Source organism: Budorcas taxicolor, chromosome 16, assembly GCF_023091745.1.
Source record: "Budorcas taxicolor isolate Tak-1 chromosome 16, Takin1.1, whole genome shotgun sequence".
Lineage (NCBI taxonomy): Eukaryota > Metazoa > Chordata > Mammalia > Artiodactyla > Bovidae > Budorcas > Budorcas taxicolor.
The window spans coordinates 55,991,983-56,007,444 of NC_068925.1; the positions used below are offsets into that span (position 1 = coordinate 55,991,983).

The window sequence follows — 15,462 nt, forward strand, 5'->3', positions numbered from 1 at the left end:
TCAAGAGAACTAGACAAGAAAGTTTGGAGGGTATAGGAAGAAAAGTTTAATTCATTTGACAACTATTTAATGAGCACTAAATCCAGGTGTTGAGGTATAGCATTGAGCAAAAGAGAACAAAGACTTTGTTTTCATGGAGCTTATGCTGTCTTTGGGAGAGAAAGCCAATACATTTTATCAGGAAATAATTATTTAAGAAGAAAAATTGAGGACAGTAAAGGGTACAGGATAGTAGAAGTAAGAGATGCTTTCTCATGTAAGGTGGTCTGATAAGTTGACATGTGAACAGAGATCTGAAAGAAATGAGGGAATGAGTTCTGCAGATATTTGGGGAGGAACCTTTCAGAAAGAAGGATTAAGGCTCTGAAGCAAGAAAGGCCTTGGCATGTCCCATAAGCAGCAAGGAAGTCTGTGTGACTAGAGAACCATGAGCAAGGGAAGAGTGGAAGATGAATTCAGAGAGTTAGCTTGGGGAGGACTCATATAGAAGTTCGTAAGCTCTACAGGCTTTGTTTTTTACTATGAGTGTTTAAAAGATTTTGAGCAGAGAAATGGTACAATATGAATTTTCTAAAGGATCGTTTTGGTTGTTTAGAAAAGGAGACTATAAATCAGCAAAGGTGAAAGCAGGCAGATCACTTAGGCAGCTGTTATCATATAAAGAAGGGTGAAGATAGCCTGAATTAGGGTGTGTGTTCAGTTGCTCTTTTGTGTCCGGCTTTTTGCAACCCCATGGACTGTAGCCCACTAGGCTCCTCTGTCTATGGGATTTCCCAGGCAAGAATACTAGAGTATGTTGCTGTTTCCTTCTCCAGAGGATCTTCCCAACCCAGGGATTAGGAATTAGGATGAGACTAGTGGAAAATGAAGAGAAATAGTTGGATTCTAAGAATCTGGGTGTCAGAATTGGCTGATGGCTTGCTTGCATTTGAAGGTATGTGGAAGGAAAAGGGCTCCAAAATGTTTGACCTGAGCAACTAGAACAATGAAGTTATCTTTAATTGATCTGGGAAGACTAGAAGGGAGACTTGTACTTGGGTGAAAGTAGTCAAGGAGTCAAGGAATCAGTTTTAGTATTTGAGATATATTGAGTTTGAGTGATTTGGGGACATCCATATGGATCTGAATTCAGAACTTACCCAGGTAGGAGTTAAGAATCCTTTAGTCATTTATATACGGGCAATGGAAAATATGAGATTAAATGTACTTCTCAAGAATGTGTATAGAGAGCATAGAAAACAGAACTTAAATAGATATGTAGAAATTAGCTTCCATGTTGTACTTGCGTGAAATAAAAAATTGTTTATATCTGAGTTCAACAGTACCATCTTTGTGTACATAATTAAGACGGCAACAAAAACTCTTTAATTTCAACATACAATGTCAGCGTTATAATGGGAATTTTTGAATTGGTCTTGTCTTTAATGGTGGTTCTTTTTTAAAGCTGGAGTACACCACTGTTAACCTCGTGATTTATTCTTTCAGCATCTACTACAAACGACACCAATAAAGTACTGTGGCTAAAGGCTCTTTTGGTTGTTTATGTGGGTGGTAAAAATTGTTTTTTAACTGCTCAGCTTTCAGTTTCAGTTTTAAATTGTCAGGCATAAATGGTGCTGTTTCTACCAGATGTCAGGTATTATGAATAGTTTGTATTGTAGAATACATTTACCTGTAGGCTCAGGCCAAGCATAGATTAAATTTATAAGTGCTTTGGAAAAACAGATGGCAAAGAACTGAATGTAGTTTCCTCTTCCTAAAATGTTCTTTTAGGGTCTCCTCTCCTTTCCAGGGGATTCTCTCAACACACTAGTGTTTTATTATATTGTATGTCTTGTTGGTGCTATAGTTTTAGAGGTAGTAAACTAATACTGTCCCTTGTGGACCAGATATTAAACTATCTCAGTACAGTCATAGATGATTAGTTTCTGAGACTAACTTTAGGCTGACCTAAAACCCAGTGATCAGGACACTGAAGTCACCTACCTCCCTTTTTAATAACATGATACCTTTGAAAGAATTGTACATCAGAAGACTGCCTAGCAAGTATAGAATCAGAAACAGAAGTATAGTGATGTGTGCTTCCATATTTCACCTAAACTATGGAAAAACCCAATGTAATATTTCCACTTCACACACACACACACACAAATACATACCCTTGTAATAACTGAGAGCATATGCCAATCAGGTATATGTTCCAGGATAAACAAATATTTCATAGATTTTGCCTTTCTGAATCATATTTTGTTTCCTGATTGCCTCTTTATATTCCTTTGAATTTTCCTTAGTCCATAGCTAAATGCTTTGTAAACTATAAAAAATAGTAAATATTTGTCAAAAACATAGTTACCGTCTTCACTGAGGGGCACAGATTCTCTCTTTTCCTCCATGTTGATACAGTGTGATGGTTATGAAAATCCAAATATTTTAGTTCTAATTATTTGTCAATAATTTGTTTGTGGCATTTACTTAGTAAATTAACACCTGAATCTCTACATATGAAATACAAATGAAATGCTGGAATGAGCTTCTAAAAATATTGCCATCTTCTTTTCTCTCTCCTACCCCCATTCCTGTAGGTGTACCAACATTCGGCCAGGAGAGACTGGAATGGATGTAACAAGCCGCTGCACCCTTGGAGACCCCAACAAATTGCCAGAAGGGGTTCCCCAACCTGCCCGCATGCCCTATATCTCAGACAAGCACCCTCGACAAACCTTGGAAGTGATTAACCTTCTGAGAAAACACCGGGAGCTATGCGATGTGGTGCTAGTTGTGGGCGCTAAGAAGATATATGCCCATCGAGTCATTTTGTCAGCCTGTAGTCCCTACTTCCGAGCTATGTTTACAGGAGAATTGGCAGAGAGCCGTCAGACGGAAGTAGTGATCCGAGACATAGATGAGAGGGCTATGGAACTACTGATAGACTTTGCATATACCTCCCAGATAACTGTGGAAGAGGGCAATGTTCAGACCCTCTTGCCAGCTGCTTGCCTCCTCCAGCTGGCAGAAATACAAGAAGCCTGTTGTGAATTCTTGAAGAGACAATTAGATCCTTCAAACTGCCTGGGCATTCGGGCTTTTGCTGACACACATTCATGTCGTGAGTTGCTAAGGATAGCAGACAAGTTCACTCAACATAATTTTCAAGAGGTGAGTTGTACTTGGTGGTTTGAATGCATCCACAATGTATTTGTTAGGAGAACGATATAGTATATCAGATTATTTGGTAAGCTAATAATCAGAAAAATGAAATTAGATGTTATCAAAGAATTTATTAAACCTATTATTTTTCATTTATTCATTCATTTAATAAATATCTGTGAAGCTGCTATACTTCCACCTCTGTGCTTGGGAACAGAAGCTACAGTAGTGAACAAGATGCCTAGAGTGTTTGTTCTAGTGGAGACTTATAATCTGGCACAGAAGACAGCTACTGAATTCATAATTACATAAATAATTAATTAGAGTTAATGAGTGCTACAAAGAAGCCCTGGATAATTTAACTATGTATTACAGAGAGATTTAACTTTGGTTCTGGAACAGTTCATCCAAGATTCTGAGACATGAAAAAGCATAACAAGTTTGAGGAACTAAAAGAAACCCAGTGAGATCCAGAGAGCAATAAAGAATGTTACATAATGATTTTACAGAAGAAACAGGGCCAGATCACATTGGAGTTAATAGACCATGTTAAGAATTTGAAATTTGATCTTAAGACCAGTAGAAAACCATTAAAGGATTTTAAGCAAAGGAATGGCATGTCCATTTTATTCTTTAGTATCACTTTTCTGTCCAACAGGATAACGTCTGGTGAATGGATCCAAAATTTAAAAAATACAAAGTGAAACCATGAAAATAGTAGAAGATGACACAAAACAATTCCTTTTGAAGAGGTCTTTCTAATTGACTAACCCAGAAAGCATAGAAGAAAATATTGATAGATTTGACTATATAAATATTTTAAAATTTTGCATGGTAAAACAATAATGAGAGAAAAAATTAAAGACAAACTAAGGTAAAACATTTGCAACTCATATTACAGATGATATCTCCTTAACATATCAAGAGCTCCTTATTGGTCAATAACCTAGGCCAGTGACCTAAAAATGGGTAGTAAACAAGAAGTTCAGATTGCCCTTAAACATGAAAATCTGCTCAGGTTTGTTCACAATAACTGAAACATGAATTAAAACTACACCAAAGTACTATTTCTTATCTACCAGATTACAAATATCCAGAAGTTTGGTTACACACCCTGTTAACAAGGGTGAGATAGCTAATTGCTGCTGCTGCTGCTAAGTCACTTCAGTCGTGTCCAACTCTGTGTGACCCCATAGACGGCAGCCCACCAGGCTCCCTCGTCCCTGGGATTCTCCAGGCAAGAACACTGGAGTGGGTTACCATTTCCTTCTCCAATGCACCAAAGTGAAAAATGAAAGTGAAGTCACTCAGTCCTGTCAGACTCTTAGCGACCCCATGGATTGCAGCCTACCAGGCTCCTCCATCCGTAGGGTTTTCCAGGCAAGAGTACTGGAGTGGGGTGCCATTACCTTCTCCAAGCTAATTGCTAGCATAAGTATAAACTGATATAACCCCTCTGAAAGGAAATTGGGCAGTATATCAAAATTACACACAGTTTGCTCATGCTCTTTGTCTTGGCAATCCCATTTCTGGGAATCTACTACAGATGTAATGGAGAGGGGAACAGCCTGAGGAGGAAAAACCATCGGTTCCATTTTAGATATATTCAGTTTGATACGCCTGTGAAATATCTATAGAGATATTGAGCAACTCACTGTTTATATGAGTCTTTATCTCTGCAAAGAGGTTAGGCTGAGATTAAAATTCAGTAGTTATCAACATAGTAATGCCTGCAATGCAGGAGAACTGGGTTTGATTCCTGAGTTGGGAAGATCCCCTGGAGAAGGAAATGGCAACCCACTCCATTATTCTTGCCTGGAGAATCCCTTGGACAGAGGAGCCTCGCAGGCTACAATCTGTGGGGTCACAAGAGTCAGACATGATTGAGCAACTAAGCACAACAACACAGTAATGAAGTTATAATAATTAAAATGTGTCATAGCCCTTTTTCGGCAGGATATAACCCTGAAGCCATAAAAGAAAAGACTGATAAGATTAATTGTATATAAATTTAAAACTTTTATAACAAAAAGCATCATAAGCAAGGTTAAAAAAATCATTGCCAATGTGATTACCTAGTAGGAGGAGAGAAAAGCCCTCAAGTTTTTCCAGTATTGAAGGATGATTAGTGAAAAAGCAATTGGCAAATAAAACTGAGAATAACTAGAGTAGAGAGAGGAGGAAAACCAGCATGGGCATCATGAAATGCAAAGCAGGGACTGTATAGAAAGGAAGATATACACACACACATACGCACATACACACACACATACGTACATACACACACACATACATACATACACACACACAGTTGGCCTTCCATATTTGCTGGTTCTGCATTCACAGATTGAACCAACCGTGGATCAAAAATATGAAAAAAAAATAAAGTTCCCAAAGGTAACATTTGAATTTGTCAGGTGCTGGCAACTATTTACATATCATTTACATTGTATTAGGTATTATAATTAATCTAGAGTTCTTAAAGTATATGGGAGGATGTGTGTAAGTTACATGTAAATACTATGCCATTTTATATGAGTCTTGAGCATCTAGGAATTTTGGTATCCTGGGGACATGGAGGAGGTGGAGTGCGGAACAGTCCTGGGACCAATCTTCCTTAGATACCAAGGGAAAGCTATGCTAGAACATCCAGGAAGTTTCTAAAATTTAATATTAGAATCATTGTCTTTAAGAAATATGAAAACATTTTGAAACTAAAGACAGAGCAAATCAGTGTAGCTCTGAGTCCAAAAATAGATGTTTCAAATCAGTGGTTCAGTTCAGTCGCTCAGTCATGTCTATCTAACTCGGCGACCCCGTGGACTGCAGCATGCCAGGCTTCTCTGACTGCAGCACGCCTCGAGCTTGCTCAAACTCATGTCCATCAAGTCGGTGATGCCATCCAGCCACCTTATCTTCTGTCGTCCCCTTCTCCTGCCTTCAATTGTTCCCAGCATCAGGGTCTTTTCCAAGGAGTCAGTTCTTTGCATCAGGTGGCCAAAGAACTGGAGCTTCAGCTTCAGCATTAGTCCTTCCAGTGAATATTCAGGACTGATTTCATTTAGGATTGACTGGTTTGATCAAGTCAGTGGAGGAAGGTAAATTTGTTTAATGTATGTCATTAGTAAAACTGGTTATTTGGGGGGGGGGGCAGGAAATAAACTCTTTAAACAGATGGAATTCTCAATGGATAAATAAACCCAAAAATTTAAATTCTAAAAGTACTAGAAGAAAGCATTACTAGGCTTAGGGTAAAAATGGCCTTTCTAGGCAGGATATAACCCAGAAGCCTGATAAATTTGACTGCATAAAAATTAAATGTTATTGTTCATAACAACAGTAACAAGCAAAAAGCACCTTAAACTAAATTAAATAATGCCAAACTCTGAAAACCTATTTGGAGCATACATGACAGAAGAAATACTAATTCTTATAAGACTCATACAAATTGAATGAGAAAAACCATTAAAAAAAATACAGCAGAAAAATAGGCAAAAGATATGAATAAGCAACATATAAAAATATTAAATGTAAATTAAACATGAAAAGATACCATTATACATAACTAAAAAAAAATACATTAAAACAACATTTCTTAACCTATCAGATTGGAAAAAACAATTTTTTTAAACTTTATTTGAAAAAACTATCAAAAATATATATATATAAAAAACTGTAGGAAAAAGAAGAAACTTTCACATACCCTTTACTGAGATTCATCACTTGTTAACATTTTGCTACTTTTTCTTTATCATTTTGTCCTTATTATATATTTTTCTTTCAGCAGTTTGAGGGTATGTTGCATACATCATATTCCTTTACTCATGAACTTTTCAGTGTGTATCATCCCTTATCAGTTGTGTCATCTGCAAATATCTTTCTATTCAGTAGGTTATTCTTTTGTTTTGTCAGTGGTTTCCTTTGCTGTGCAAAAGCTTTTAAGTGTAGGTCCCATGTGTCTATTTTTGCTTTTATTTCCTTTACTTTAGGAGATGCATCCGAAAATATATTGCTGTGCTTATGTCAAAGAGTGTTCTATTGATGTTTCCTTCTAGAAGTTTCATAGTATGTGGTCTTATGTTTAGGTCTTCAATCCATTTTGAAGGGCTTTTTTCTATTTTTTTTCAAAAACAGTTTAATTCATAGTATTATTCATAGAACTTTTGGTGGAGGGGTGTTTATTTTTTTAACTTTTATTGAAATGTAATTGATTTACAATGTTGTGTTAGTTTTAGATGTACAATAAAGAGATCATTATGATTCTTTTTACATTGTCTTCCATTATAAATTATAAGGTATTGAATATAGTGGTTGACAATAGGTCCTTGTTGGTTATCTATTTTATATATAGTGCATGCTTAGTCACTTCAGTCATGTCCGACTCTCTGTGACCCCATGGACCATGGCTTACCATGCTCCTCTGTCCATGGGATTCTCCAGGCAAGAATACAGGAGTGGGTTGCCATTTCCTTCTCCATTTATATATAATATTATATGTATTTGAATCCCTACCTCCTAATTCATTTTGAGTTTACTTTTCAATATGATGTTAGAGAATGTTCTAATTTCATTCTTTTATGTAGCTGTCCAGTTTTTTCCAGCACAACTTATTAAAGAGACTGTCTTTTCTCCATTGTATATTCTTGCCTCCTTCAGTTTCAGTTCAGTTCAGTTGCTCAGTTGTGTCTGACTCTTTGCGACCCCATGAACCACAGCACACCAGTCCTTCCTGTCCATCATCAACTCCCGGAGTTTACCCAAACTCATGTCCATTGAGTCGGTGATGCCATCCAACCATCTCATCCTCTGTCGTCCCCTTCTCCTCCTGCCCTCAATCTTTCCCAGCATCAGGGTCTTTTCAAATGAGTCAGCTCTTTGCATCAGGTGGCCAAAGTATTGGAGTTTCACCTTCAACATCAGTCCCTCCAATGAACAACCAGGACTGATCTCCTTTAGGATGGACTGGTTGGATCTCCTTGCAGTCCAAGGGACTCTCAAGAGTCTTCTCCAACACCACAGTTCAAAAGCATCAATTCTTCTGCACTCAGCTTCGTTTATAGTCCAACTCTCACATCCATACATGACTACTGGAAAAACCATAGCCTTGACTAGATGGACCTTTGTTGACAAAGTAATGTCTCTGCTTTTTAATATGCTGTCTAGGTTGGTCATGATGTTCCTTCCAAGGAGTAAGTGTCTTTTAATTTCATGGCCGCAATCACCCTCTGCAGGGATTTTGGAGCCCAAAAAAATAAATTCACCCACTGTTTCCCCATCTATTTCCCATGAAGTGATGGGACCAGATGCCATGATCTTCGTTTTTTGAATGTTGAGCTTTAAGCCAACTATTTCACTCTCCTCTTTCACTTTCATTAAGAGGCTCTTTAGTTCTTCACTTTCTGCCATAAGGGTGGTGTCATCTGCATATCTCAGGTTCTTGATATTTCTTCCGGCAATCTTGATTCCAGCTTGTGCTTCTTTCAGCCCAGCATTTCTCATGATGTACTCTGCATAGAAGTTAAATAAGCAGAGTGACAATATACAGCCTTGACGTACTCCTTTTCCTATTTGGAACCAGTCTGTTGTTCCACGTCCACTTCTAACTGTTGCTTCCTGACCTGCATATAGGTTTCTAAAGAAGCAGGTCAGGTGGTCTGGTATTCCCATGTTTTGAAGAATTTTCCATAGTTTATTGTGATCCACACAGTCAAAGGCTTTGGCATAGTCAATCAAGCAGAAATAGATGTTTTTCTGGAATTCTTGCTTTTTCCATGATCCAGCGGATGTTGGCAATTTGATCTCTGGTTCCTCTGCCTTTTCTAAAACCAGCTTGAACATCTGGAGGGTCACAGTTCACGTATTGCTGAAGCCTGTCTTGGAGAATTTTGAACATTACTTTACTAGCGTGTGAGATGAGTACAATTGTACAGCAGTTTGAGCATTCTTTGGCATTGTCTTTCTTTGGGATTGGAGTGAAAACCGACCTTTTCCAGTCCTGTGGCCACTGCTGAGTTTTCCAAATTTGCTGACACAGTGGGTACCGTGCTTTCAGAGCACCATCTTTCAGGATTTGAAATAGCTCAACTGGAATTCCATCACCTCCACTAGCTTTCTTTATAGTGATGCTTCCTAAAGCCCACTTGACTTCCGATTCCAGGATATCTGGCTTTAGGTGAGTGATCACACCATCATGATTATCTGGGTCATGAAAATCTTTTTTGTACAGGTCTTCTGTGTATTCTTGCCATCTCTTCTTAATGTCTTCTGTTAGGTCCATACCGTTTCTGTCCTTTATTGAGCCCATCTGTGCATGAAATGTTCCCTTGGTATCTCTAATTTTCTTGCCTCCTTAGTTATAGCTTATTTGACCATAAATGTGTCGGTGTGTTTCTGGGCTTTCTGTCCTGTTCCATTAACGTATTCGTCTGTTTTGTGTCAGTGCCATACTGTTTTGATTGGGCTTCCCAGGTGGCTCAGTGGTAAAGAATCTTCCTGCTGACAGAGAAGATATGGGTTCAATCCCTGGATCGGGAACATCCCCTGGAGAAGGAAATGACAACCTGCTCCAGTTTCTTGCCTGGAGAATCCCATGGACAGAAGAGCCTGACTTGCTATAGTGCATTGGTTCACAAAGAGTTGGACATGACTGAGCAACTGAGCATACATACAAGACACACACACCATACTGTTTTGATTACCATAGCTCTGTAGTATAATTTGAAGTCAGGGAACATGATTCCTCCAGCTCTGTTCTTTCTCCAGATTGTTTTGGCTATTGGAGGTCTTTTATGTTTCCATACACATTTTAAAATATTTGTTTAGTTCTGTGAAAAATGTCATTGGTCATTTGATAGGAATTGCATTGAATCTATAGGTTGATTTGGGGACTAGAGTCATTTTAACAATATTGATTCTTCTCATCCAAGAACACAATCTTTCAATCTATTTATGTTGTCTTCAGTTTCTTTCATCAGTATCTTATAGTTTTCAGAGCATAGGTCTTTTGCTTCTCAGGCAAGCTTATTCCTAGGTATTTTATTCTTTTTGATGTGATGATAAGTGAGACTGTTTCCTTAATTTCTCCTTCTGATACTTGACTGTTAGTTTATAGAAATGCAACAGATTTCTGTGTATTAATTTTGTATTCTGCAACTATACTGAATTCATTGGTGAGCTCTAGTAGTTTTCTGACGGAGAAGGCAATGGCACCCCACTCCAGTACTCTTGCCTGGAAAATCCCATGGATGGAGGAGCCTGGTAGACTGCAGTCCATGGGATCGCGAAGAGTCGGACACGACTGAGCGACTTCACTTTCACTTTTCACTTTTCACTTTCATGCATTGGAGAAGGAAATGGCAACCCACTCCAGTGTTCTTGCCTGGAGAATCCCGGGGACGGGGGAGCCTGGTGGCCTTCCATCTATGGGGTCGCACAGAGTCGGACACTATTGAAGCTACTTAGCAGCAGCAGCAGCAGTAGTTTTCTGAAGGCATCATTAAGATTTTCTATGTATAGTATCTCATCTGCAAACAATGACAGTTTTATGTCTTCCTTTCCCATTTGGATTTCTTTTATTTTTCTTCTCTGCTTGGTGTGGCAAGGACTTCCAAAACTATGTTGAATAAAAATGGTGAGAGTGGTCATGCTTGTCTTACTCTTGATCTTACAGGAAATGCAAGTATATTCTCTGTATGCCTGCCTTTGGGAGAATTTTTATCATAAATGGACACTGAATTTTATCAGAAGCTTTTTCTGCATCCACTGAGATGATCGTATAGTTTTTGTTCTTCAGTTTGTTACTATAGTGTATCCCATTGATTGATTTGCAGATATTTGAAAATTCTTGCATCCCTAGGATCAATCTCACTTAATCATGGTGGGTGATCCTTCTAATGCATTGTTGGATTCAGTTTGCCAGTATTATTTTGTTGAGGATTTTTGCATCTTTGTTCATTGATGATAGTGACATGTGCTTTTCTTTTTTGTGTGTGATATCTTTGTCTGGTTTCATGTCATAATGATGATGGCTTCATAGGAGATTGCAGAAGTGTTCCTTCCTCTGCAGTTTTTGGGAATAGTATAGGTGTTAAGTCATCTCTAAATGTTTGGTAGAATGTTTGAAGCTATCTGGTCCTAGACTTTTGTTTGTTGGGAATTTTTAAATTACTGATTCAATTTCAGTACTGGTAATTGGTCTGTTCATATTTTCTGTTTCTTTCTGGTTCAGTCTTGGGAAACTGTATCTTTGTAAGAAATTGTCCATTTCTTCTAGGTTGTACCCTTTATTGGCATAGAGCTGTTCATCACAGTCTCTGTGATCCTTTGTATTTCTGTGGTATTGGTTTTAACTTCTTCTTTTTCATTTCTGATTTTATTGATTTGGGCCCTTTCCCTTGTTTTATTTTTTTTTACTTTTTTTATTGAAATGTAGTTCATATACAATTTTGTGTTATTTTATGGTGTATAACAAAGTGATTCAGTTTATATAGATAAAATGTATGATATAGCATATAAGTTTACGTACATATATATGAGAGTCAGTTTTATATATCTACATATTTGGCTATTTTTAAGATTCTCTTCCATTTTGTTTATTAAAAAATTCTGAATGTAGTTCCCTGTGCTATACTGTAGGACCTTATTGTTTGTTGTTTATCTATTTTATATATAGTAGGATATATCTGTTAATCCTAAACTGCTAATTTATCCTTCTTTTGCTCTTTCCACTTTAACCATAAATTTGCTTTCTATGTCTGTGAGGTGAGTCTGTTTGGTAAATTAATTCATTTGTATCATTTTTTTTAGATTCCACATGTAAGTGGTATCATATAATATTTATCTGTCTGACTTATTTAGCTGAGTATGATAATCTCTAGGTCCACCCATGTTGCTGCAAATGGTATTATGTCATTTTTTATGGCTGAGTAATATTCCAGTGTGTTTGCATACACACACACACACATCTTCTTTATCCATTCATCTGTTGATGGATCCTTAGGTTGCTTCCATGTCTTGGTTATTGTAAATAGTGTTGCTGTGAACCCTGTGCTGCCTGTATCTTTCTGAATTAAAGTTTTCATCTTTTCTGGATATATGCCAAGAACTGGTATTGCTTGATCATATGATAGCTCTATCTTTAGTTTTTTAAGGAACCTCCATACTCTCCATGGTGGCCACATCAATTTACATACCCACCAACAGTGTAGGCTGCTGCTGCTGCTGCTGCTGCTAAGTCGCTTCAGTTGTGTCCAACTCTGTGCGACCCTATAGACGGCAGCCCACCAGGTTCCTCCGTCCCTGGGATTCTCCAGGCAAAAACACTGGAGTGGGTTGCCATCTCCTTCTCCAGTGCACAAAAGTGAAAAGTGAAAGGGAAGTCGCTCAGTCACGTCAGACCCTTAGCAACCCCATGGACTACAGCCTACCAGGCTCCTCCATCCATGGGATTCTCCAGGCAAGAGTACTGGAGTGGGTTGCCATTGCCTTCTCCAAACAGTGTAGGAGGATTCCTTTTTCTCCACACTCTCTCCAGCATTTATTATTTGTAGAACTTTTGATGAGGTCCATTCTGACCGTTGTGAGGTAATATCCCATTGCAGTTTTGGTTTGCATTTCTCTAATAACTAACAGTGTAGAATATATTTTCTTATACCTGTTGGCCATCTGTATGTCTTCTCTGAAGAAATGTCTGTTTAGATCTTCTGCCCATTTTTTGATGTGATTGCTTGTTTTTTTAATATATTGACCTATATGTGCCATTTTTGTATTTTGGAAATTAAGCCCTTGCCAACTGCATCATTTGCAAATATATTCTCCCATTCTGTAGATTGTCTTTCTGTTTTGTTTATGGTGTTCTTCTGCTGTGGAAAAGTTTATAACTTTAATTAGGTTCTACTTGTTTATTTTTGCTTTTGCCTTAGTAGACTGACCTAAGGCACCTTTGGTGCCTTATTGATTTTCTGTGTAGATGATCTGTCCATTGATGTCATCGGGATGTTAAAGTCTCCTATTATTGTATTCCTTGCGATTTCTCCCTTTATGTCTGTTACTATTAATTAAGGTATTTAGGAGCTCCTATATTGTGGGCTTATATTTTAACAAGTATAATATCCTTTTCTTATATTGATCTTTTTACCAATGTCTTTTTATGATGTCTTCTTTATCTTTCTCTGTGGTCTTTGTTTTAAAGTCTATCTTGTCTGATATGAATACTGCTACTCCTGCTTTCTTATCCTTTCCACTTGCCTGAAGTATCTTCTTTCTGTCCCCTCACTTTCAGTCTGTGTGTATCTTTCATCCTAAAGTGCATCATTTGTAGGCAGCATATTTTAGGCTTTTATTATCCAATCTGCCACTCTATGTCATTTGACTGGAGCATTTAGTCTATTGACATTTGAGGTAATTATTGACATATATTTATTTACTTCCATTTTAAACCTTATTTTCCAGTTGATTTTGTATTACTTTATTCTTTTCTTTTTATTTTTCCTTTTGTGTTTGATGGTTTTCTTTTGTATTATGCTTGAGTTCTCTTTTTGCTTTTTGTGAATCTATTGTATGTCTTTGATTTGTGGTTACCTTGGTTTTCAAGTATGTTAACCCATTACTGTATCTACTTTAAACTGGTAATTATATCATCTCAAATACATTTTTAAAATTTTTACATTTTCTTACTTCCTTCCCCTATATTTTATCATTTCGATGTCCTGTTTTACATATTCATGTTAATGCTTTTGCTGTTGTATTTATAATCAATTTCATAATTTTTTTTTACTTAAAAAGAAACCTCTGTACTGGTTTATTTAAGTGATCTATAATCCCTTTATATATTTGCTTTTCCTATTATGATTTTCTCTTTCCTATAGATTCTCTTTTTTAAAGATGTATTTGTGTTATTTTTGGCTGTGCTGGGTCTTCATTGCTGCCCATGGGCTTTCTCTAGTTGTAGCAAGTGGGGGCTACTCTTCATTGCAGTGCTTGGGCTTCTCATTGTAGTGGCTTCTCTTGTTGCAGAGCCATGGGCTCTGGGCATGTGAGTTTCAGTAATTGCTGCTCATGGGCTCAGCAGTTGCAGCTGCTGGGTTCTAGAGCATGGGCTCAGTAGTTGTGATACACAGACATAGTGGCCCTATGGCATGTGGGATCTTCTGGACCAGGGACTGAACCCGTGTCCCCTGCACTGGCAGGCAAATTCCCCACCAGTGGACCACCAGGGAAGTCCTTAATTTTTTTAGTATATAGGAAGGTTTGTATTTTTGTTCTGATGGTTACTTTTGTAAACTAGAAAAAGAAGAGCAAATTAAACCCAAAATAGAAGGAACAAAGAATAAAGGATAGAGCAAAAATCAATGTTACTTTGAAAAAAACTGATGAACCTCTAGCTGTACTTACCAAGAAAAAAAGGAAAGAAGATACAGATTACCAGTATCAGATAAAAAAGAAGACATCACTATAAATCCCTCAGACATTAAAAAGGATAAAACAGAATATCATGAGCAACATTTTGCTAAGTTCAACACTAAGATGAAATTGACAAATTTTTTGAAAAACACAAATTATAAAAACTTAAGAAACAGAAAACCAGAATAACTCTCTATATCTGTGAAAGAAATTGAATTAATAATTTTAAAACCTTCCCACAAAAAAGCAATCCCAGATGGTGAATTCTGTCAAACATTTCAGAAAGAAATAATGTAACCCTATATAAAATCTTCCAGAAAAACGTGCAGGAGGTTGCCAAATAAGGTCAAAATTACCCTAATGTGCAAACCACAGACACTAGAGGAAAACTGCAGATCAGTACCTCTCATGAATTTATATGGGAGAATCCTTAATATAATATTGATTCCAACAAAATATTAAAGAGGAATAATCATGACTAAATGGAGTTTATACTTCATAAAAATTACCTGCATCAGTATTTTATAGTCAAACTTAATTTTTCATTCAGAGTAAACTTCCTACAACTTCTTTAACAGATTTGACTTTTAACTTTGTTCCACTATTTTTAAAAATCAAATCCACTCTGCAAAAAATAAAGATTTGCCATCATTTAGAATTTCCAAAATAATTTGCCAAAGTCATTGGACCCCAGATTAAGAAATCCCCACTTTAGACTCTTTGGGGATGATGGTAATGTTCTATATCTTGATTGTGGTAATGGTTACATGCATGTGTACATTTATCAAAATTTATTGAACTGTATGTTTTAAATAAAGTTGATTTTTTTTTATTTCTTTCTTTAAACATAGCTTGAGTTTTAGTTTTAAGATAGTTGCAAATATCTGAAGAATATTCTTAATAGTACAGAAGGTT

General features: G+C 37.0%; 1 protein-coding gene across 1 annotated transcript in view; it reads left to right on the forward strand.

Annotated features, from left to right (window-relative positions):
• The window catches only part of KLHL20 (kelch like family member 20), a 50,011-nt gene that overhangs the window by 12,523 nt on the left and 22,026 nt on the right, over positions 1-15,462 (forward strand). Inside the window, exon 3 of the mRNA XM_052653939.1 lies at positions 2,583-3,156. Within this exon, the coding sequence (XP_052509899.1) occupies positions 2,583-3,156 (574 nt within the window). The remainder of the gene's footprint in view (positions 1-2,582; positions 3,157-15,462) is intronic.